Raw genomic sequence first — 7,757 nt, 5'->3', positions numbered from 1 at the left:
TTCGAGTGACGTAAAACATGTGTGTCTTTTAAACCAATTAGGTGTCTAATATGTTTTGTTCGGGTTATTCTGATCACTTTTTCTCGAGCTAAATAACATTTTCTAGTGCGTAAATAAAAATTCTTAAATTTCCATGGTAAAGTGGTGAGTCTAGATTCTAGAACTACTAAACAGAGATACAACAACGCATTATATTTTAAAATCACATGATTTGATTGTTACATATCTATATAGTGTAAAAGGTCATTTTCCTTTTTCTCAAATGAGATTCGTTTGTAGTTGGTTTTTGTTATCGACGAAGATGTTCTTTCAACCTTAAAACAAAGTGTGGGAATGTAAGACCAAATAGACTTTGTCACCTTGAAACAGTAAAGTCTTCCATTTCATAAAATACAAGATAGTGGGACATTATTAAATAATCCTCCTTGTGACATTTATCACCTCCAAAAAATGTTATAAATAGTTAATTTGTTTCAACATATAATCCATTCTTAAGCTTTCTTCTTTGTTCTTCTAAACCCTGCCCCCCCCCCCCCCCCCCCCCCTGCCCCCCTGCTCCATACATATACACATTAAGATGGCAGAAAGTAGGGTTTTGGTTGTATGTGTCTCATCAGGTTTCTTAGGTATACTAGCTGCTGTTTTGGGTTTTGCTGCTGAAGCTACAAGGACTCAGGTCTTTCTTCTTCTTTCTCTATCTCTTATCTTTCAACAAATTTTTAAATTTGGAATGTGGGATTATTTGATTCTTGATTACCTCTTACATGCAGCCTGGTGATATATTGGTGACTTCTGATAATGTATGTATATACCCTAATAGTCCAGCATCAGGTCTTGCATCAACTGCATTTGTGGCTCTTTTAATTGGTCAAGCAACTACTACTGCTTTTGCTGGGTGTATTTGTTGCAAAAGAAATTCAAATCCTAATTCAAACCCTAGTTTGGCTGTTCCAAGGCTTTTATCTGTCTTTTCTTGGTAATCTATCACACCCCTTTTTAAACATTGTGTTTATCTATCATTATTCCCACAAGTTTTCTGATGCTCTATGAGTGTATGAGGGAGATTATGATTAAATAGATAATTTTTGTTAAAATATTCTTGAATATCTAAGTTAATTTTTGGGTGTCTCTAAAGGCGCCCCGTCTTTTTTTGCTTAAACCCACCTTCACTCTTGGCACTCCCTGTGGGACATGTCTGAGTCCCTGTTATTCAAGCCCAGCACGGATTAGGTCCAATTCGAGTGTCTCAATCAGTGAGAGCTCCAAAAACCGAATTTCCAAAAAAATTAAAGCCAAAAAACTCTAATATTACCATAACTAGGTTTATATATCTGTTTGTTTGTCTGTTTGTTTGTGTTCGTATAAATTAAACATTTATAATTCTTGTTGTTTATGAAAACAGGTTAGCCTTCGGCTTAGGATCTTACTTTTTAATAGCAGGATCAATAGCTAACGATGTACACGAAGTAGATCTCAAACGTTCAGTCACCTTCTGCTCTTACACAAAACCTTGGATATTTGGAGGAGGTGCCATTTTATCCTTGGCTAGTATTCTCCTTGGTATAGGGTACTATTATCTCATCTCAAAAGCAACTTCAGATATCAAGAATCATGAAAGTAATATTGCAGTTGGTCAGCCGGTGGCGCCACCTCAGGGCAACTACCCACCGGTTTAATTTTTCGAAATGGGAGTTCTTGGAGGTGTTTCTTTTTTTTTTCGTCTAAATAAGGGTTTATTCTTCATATTCTTTGTTCTTATTTTGTTTGTTTTTTGTTATGTTTGATTGGGTAGATGATAAATATGTTGATTAAAGGCTTTTGGTTTGTTTATGTAACGCCCCAAATCTAGATTTCCACGTCGGCCGCCATGAAAACCTAAACTCAAAGCATTTCTCCGCAGAACAGTAAACATAGTCGATATATCCATCAAAAGAGACAAATAATATCAAATGTGAAGCTCATAAGAATCAATAAATCATCTAAAAGAAATCCATTAAACTGTCTTAACTCAAATAATGGTTCTGAATCATCGACACATAGGTCGGACAATAACGAATGAAACAAATAACTATCTAGAAAGTGAAACTCCAAATAACTACCTAATCTCGAAAGCGAAAACTAAGAAAGAAGCTCTGAGCTGACGAACTGGGATCGAGCTGGTGGCGCTCCCCGATCTCTATCACCTGAAAAATAGTAGGCTGGGTCAGAACCCAGCTAGTAGATTTCTAATTACCTAAGGTCTAAATAGACCAATTCAACACAAAACCAAGTATCGAACAACAGAACAAGAATAACAGTCCATTATGTTACACCTTTCGTGCTAACACAATTGAAGTCAACCTGTTACACGGTTGAAGAGATTCATACAATACAACTTCCCTTTTGGAGGGGCATAACCAATTTTGAGGTCCACGAGATAGCGTCACTTACCATTCATGTTTGCATCGTCTTAAACCTCTCAATAGACAAAGGATACCACCCAAAAAGGGGATCCGTGCAACACGAGCACAGTGCAATACGAGCACTTCACATATGAGCAGGAGGCGAGCCAACCTCTAGTTGGTAATTACTTCTCAAACTAGAAGTATGTGGTCCACAAGAATGATCTTGTGTTTGCATCGACTTAGACCTCTTCATAAACTATGGATACCTCCCCAAAAAGGGGATCCGTGCAACACGAGCACATATGAGCAGGAAGCGAGCCAACCACCGATTACTTATGGATTACAATCGTCAATCCATATTTGAACTCAAACCCCTGGTCCACTGGGTAGTCCAATATCACATTGACAAACCCGTGTTTGCAATCGATCCACATGTCGAGCCAACCAGTCTTAGTTCATTCCATTAACGGAACTCAAGATCATGGTCCACCAAGTTATCTAATATCACATAAATAACTAGTGTTTGCAATCGACTCACATGTCGAGCCAACCAGTCTTGGTTCCGACTAGCCTATGCTTTCTAGGTTAACAACCTAAAGCAATATATCACACACAACTATTGGTAGCACTCATGCTCCAATACCACACAAATAATCTCATACAATCAATTATCAATAACAATAACATAAACACGAATAATTCTTAATATCTAGGCTGCTGTCCGGGTGTATATATACACCATATTTATATAACCTAAATAACCTAGGTTGCTGTCCGGGTATATGTATACTCCATTAATATAACTATAATGATCTAGGGTTACTATGTTGTTGTTGTAATTAGTTCCTAATCATAATATATATCTATGGTATCACTAATTAGTTCTAAGTTGATGATAACCTAGTAAACAACAATGGTTCAAAGCTATTATGGTACTACTATCCAAAACTAGGTTAAAAATTAAAGAGGGCTATATAAACCCTAGGGAAGAAGAAACCTACTTGATAATGGAGCACAAAGAAGAAGAAACCAAATCCCTAGCAAAACCCCTTTGTTGTTTCCCTCTTAGTCTTCACTTTCTCTCACTACACCTTCAATTTCCCACTAAACAAAACCCTCACTTTAGAGCTTCTCACAATCTCACGGGTTGACAAAGAAGGAAATAGGGAAAAGGATAGGTTGCTGTTTGGGTTATCTTTTTTTTTAGGTGCTATGCTATAGGGAATCCCGTTTTTGCTTTAGGGAAAGTGACCCTAAATAAACCTGGGCAGCACATGGGCATGTGAGTGATGTCCTGTTATAGGCACTCCTAAATTTTTTTTTTTTTTCTTTTCTAGTCAAGGCTGTTACAATCTTCCCCACTAAAAGAGGATTTCGTCCTCGAAATCGAACATACCTGACGAGAGGAAGAGATGGGGATAACGAAGTTGCATATCATCCTCTCGTTCCCAAGTGACTTCCTTGTCATTGTGGTGATTCCACTGAACCTTGACCATGGGAATCGTCTTTCGGCGAAGGACATGCTCTCTACGATCAATGATACGAACTGGTTCCTCTTCATATGATACATTTGGTTGGAGCTCCAAATCATGGTAATCTATCACTGAATGTTGATCTCCATCTCTCACATGTTTTCGAAGCATCGAAATGTGAAAGACATTGTGGACTCCTGTGAAGCTTGCAGGCAAGTCAAGACGATAGGCTACTTTTCCCACCTTCTCAACTATTCTGAAAGGTCCAATATACCTGGGAGCCAACTTTCCTTTCTTACCAAATCGCAAAACACCTTTCATAGGTGACACCTTCAACAAAACTTCATCTCCAACAGTAAACTCCAAATCCCTTCGTCGGTTGTCGGCATAACTCTTTTGACGACTTTGAGCTGCTTGGAGCCTACTTCGAATCAAAGCAATTTTCTCAGAAGTGTCACGAATCACCTCTGGTCCTTCTAGTTTAGCGTCACCTGCCTCTGTCCAACACAATGGTGACCGACAAGGTCTCCCGTATAATGCCTCGAAAGGTGCCATGCCAATACTAGATTGGTAGCTATTATTATATGCAAATTCCACCAAAGGCAAGTGATCTTGCCAACTCCCTCCAAGATCTAGTACTGAGCATCGCAACATATCTTCAAGTACTCTGTTAACTCGCTCTGTCTGCCCATCAGTCTGAGGGTGAAAAGTTGTACTGAAATGTAAAGATGTCCCCATAGAAGTTTGGAAACTCTTCCAAAACTGTGAAGTAAAGGACGAATCTCTGTCTGAAACAATAGACACCGGAACTCCGTGTAACCTGACAATCTCCTTAATGTAAAACTGTGTCAGTCGATCCCCACTATCTGTCGTCTTCACTGGTAGGAAGTGAGCCGACTTCGTCAACCTGTCAACTATCACCCAAATAGCGTCAAAGCCTCTACTAGATCGCGGTAAACCCGTGATGAAGTCCATCGATATATTCTCCCATTTCCACTCCGGAATGGGCAACGGTTCCAAGAGTCCGGATGGATGTCGATTTTCCACTTTCACCATCTGACACACATTACACTTCCTCACATACTCCGCAACATCTTTCTTCATCCCTGACCACCAGTACTGCCTCTTCAAGTCTTTGCACATCTTGTTACCTCCGGGGTGAACTGTGTACTTACTTCGGTGTGCTTCATCTAATATATCCCGTCTCAAGACCGGATCTGCCGGTACATATAATCTCCCTCGAAATCTCAATCCGCCGTCCTGCCCGGTACTGAACTCAGTCTCAGTCTCTTGCATTAACGAAACCTGTTTCTCGCACCACTCATCATCAATTTGGGCATCCACAATACGATTCAACAAAGATGGTCTAACAACCATACTACCCAGAAATAACGAGTCAATTCCTGACCCAACCACGTCAATGTTGTATGTTGCTACATCCTCCAACATCTTCCACTGGTTCATCATCAATGTTGCCACGATACCCCTCGGTTGTCGGCTTAGTGCATCCGCTACCACATTTGCCTTACCCGGGTGGTATTGCAACGTGAAGTTATAATCCTTCATCAACTCCAACCACCTGCGCTGACGCATGTTCAACTCCTTTTGTGAGAAGAGATACTTGAGGCTCTTATGATCGGTAAAGAGATCGAACTTCTCACCATACAGATAGTGCCTCCAAATCTTCAAAGCAAACACTATAGCTGCCAACTCTAAGTCATGAGTTGGATAGTTTTGCTCATGTGGCCTCAACTGCCTAGAAGCATAAGCAACCACTTTATCTTTTTGCATCAATACACAACCTAAACCCTGAATAGAAGCATCAGTATAAATCACAAATCTGGTGCCACTCTCTGGAATGATCAACACCGGTGTCGTAGTCAACTTCGTCTTAAGTTCTTTGAAAGCCTTATCACACTTTGTATCCCACGAGAATGTCACTCCCTTCTTTGTAAGATTCGTCAAAGGTCCTGCAATACTTGAGAACCCCTTGATGAACCGTCGATAATACCCAGCCAATCCCAGAAAACTGCGAATCTCAGTAACCGAGGTAGGTTGCTTCCAATTAAGCACAGCTTCAACCTTAGAAGGGTCAACCAATACTCCGTCCTTCGAAATAACATGGCCTAGGAATTTTACTTCCTCTTGCCAAAAATCACATTTCTCGAACTTTGCATATAACTGATGTTCCATCAGTCTCTCTAACACTAATCTCAAGTGATCTTCATGATCCTCCTTAGTCTTGGAGTAGATAAGAATGTCATCAATAAAGACAATGACAGATTTATCCAAGAAGTCCCTGAACACCCGATTCATGAGGTCCATAAACACTGCAGGAGCGTTAGTCAAACCGAAAGACATAACAAGAAACTCATACGAACCATAACGTGTCACAAATGCCGTCTTAGGAATGTCCTCCTCTCGGACTCGTAACTGATGGTACCCTGACCTCAAGTCAATCTTAGAGAACCACTTGGTCCCTCTCAGTTGATCGAACAGATCGTCAATCCTTGGTAAAGGATATTTATTCTTCACAGTAACCTTATTGAGCTCTCTATAATCAATACACAACCTCATTGACCCATCTTTCTTTTTAACAAAAAGAACGGGTGCACCCCAAGGAGAACTACTCTGACGTATGAACCCCTGATCTAGTAATTTCTGAATCTGGTCCTTAAGCTCTCGCAGTTCTATCGGAGCCATTCGATAAGGAGTTCGGGCTATAGGTTTAGTACCCGGTTCCAACTGAATGCAGAAGTCAACCTCTCTGCGTGGTGGCAACCCTGGTACATCTCTGAACACATCGTGGTACTCACTAACCACATCAATACTATCAAGCCCCTCACTCATTACCGAATGCTCTTCTAGATCTACGTGACTCAGGTGAACCTCTCTCATCTGACAAGTCAACGCTGACACTGTAAACACTTCTTCCCCTGGAAGAGAAAATGTGACTGTCTTGGCATAACAGTCCAGAAGTGCATGGTATGAGGCAAGCCAATCCATGCCTAAAATCACATCATACCGCACCAACTCAAGCACAAAAAGGTCTGCAGCGAAGTCTCGCTCACCCAATCTAATGATACACCCCTTACAGATGTGGTCTATCACAATCAAACCACCCCAAGCAGAAGACACCGAAAAAGATCTCCCACATCGATCTAACTCTATGGGTAACTTACGAACAAAAGAAACAGAGATAAATGTGCCCATGGCACCAGGATCAAATAAAATTTTACCCATTCTAGTATGAATAAGGAATGTACCTTCCACCACATCAGTAGGTGCGCGGTCATCTCTAGGAAGGATGGCATTCAACTGTGGTTGTTGCCCACGCCCCTGTGGTCTGCCCTGCGGGTTACGCTCATGATGACGCCTCTGATTTCCTGTCTGAGCTCTAGTCCTCCTCGGACAATCAAAAGAACTGTGTCCTACTTCCTGACAATTAAAACAAACTCCTCTAAATGGTCTCTGTTCCACACCATCAACATTAGCCACTGGCGGTTGCCTACCTGTAGTCACCACTGTCATATCCCTGTTGCCTCCCTCGATCTGAGGCCTCTTACCATCCCGTTGACCATTATAGTTGTTGCGTTGATTCCAACCAACCTTCCCATAACTGCTATTGTTCCCCTTTTGTTCACCCTTGCTTTGCACTTTGATTCCTCTCTGCTTCTTTGCCTCCTGTATCCGAGCATCGTGAACCTTAGCACAAGAAACCACCTTCTGATAGGTGTCGAAACTAGGTTGCCCTGCAATGTACCTAGCAATGTTGTCACGCAACCCATTGACAAACCTCTCAATCTTTTCCTCCTCTGTGGGAATTAGTTGAGTAGCGAAGAGGGAGAGTCTGTGAAACTCATTCTCATACTCCAAAACTGATTGATTCTCCCCTTGCTTC

At 41.1% G+C, this 7,757-nt stretch overlaps 1 protein-coding gene and 1 long non-coding RNA gene across 2 annotated transcripts; one reads left to right on the top strand and one right to left on the bottom strand.

Moving 5' to 3' along the window:
* Positions 1 to 577: 577 nt before the first annotated feature.
* Positions 578 to 1,783, top strand: LOC147536609 (uncharacterized). Its single transcript, XM_086642684.1, has 3 exons — positions 578 to 676; positions 771 to 976; positions 1,382 to 1,783. The coding sequence occupies exons 1-3, from the start codon at positions 578 to 580 to the stop codon at positions 1,674 to 1,676; spliced, it is 600 nt and encodes a 199-aa protein (XP_086498810.1). The 3' UTR covers positions 1,677 to 1,783.
* A 191-nt stretch (positions 1,784 to 1,974) lies between these two features.
* On the bottom strand, positions 1,975 to 3,470 carry LOC147536608 (uncharacterized). Its single transcript, XR_015225327.1, has 2 exons — positions 3,386 to 3,470; positions 1,975 to 2,183 (listed from the first exon to the last, which is right to left on the bottom strand). It is a non-coding gene; the product is annotated as an uncharacterized LOC147536608 (long non-coding RNA).
* Positions 3,471 to 7,757: the final 4,287 nt, after the last annotated feature.

The sequence above is a fragment of the Eschscholzia californica genome, unplaced genomic scaffold (assembly GCF_041429995.1).
Source record: "Eschscholzia californica isolate CP2 unplaced genomic scaffold, dmEscCali1.0.p SCAF_5, whole genome shotgun sequence".
In the NCBI taxonomy this organism is placed as follows: domain Eukaryota; kingdom Viridiplantae; phylum Streptophyta; class Magnoliopsida; order Ranunculales; family Papaveraceae; genus Eschscholzia; species Eschscholzia californica.
The sequence above is the reverse complement of the archived record's forward strand: the minus strand, read 5'-3'. Positions and strand labels throughout refer to the sequence as shown.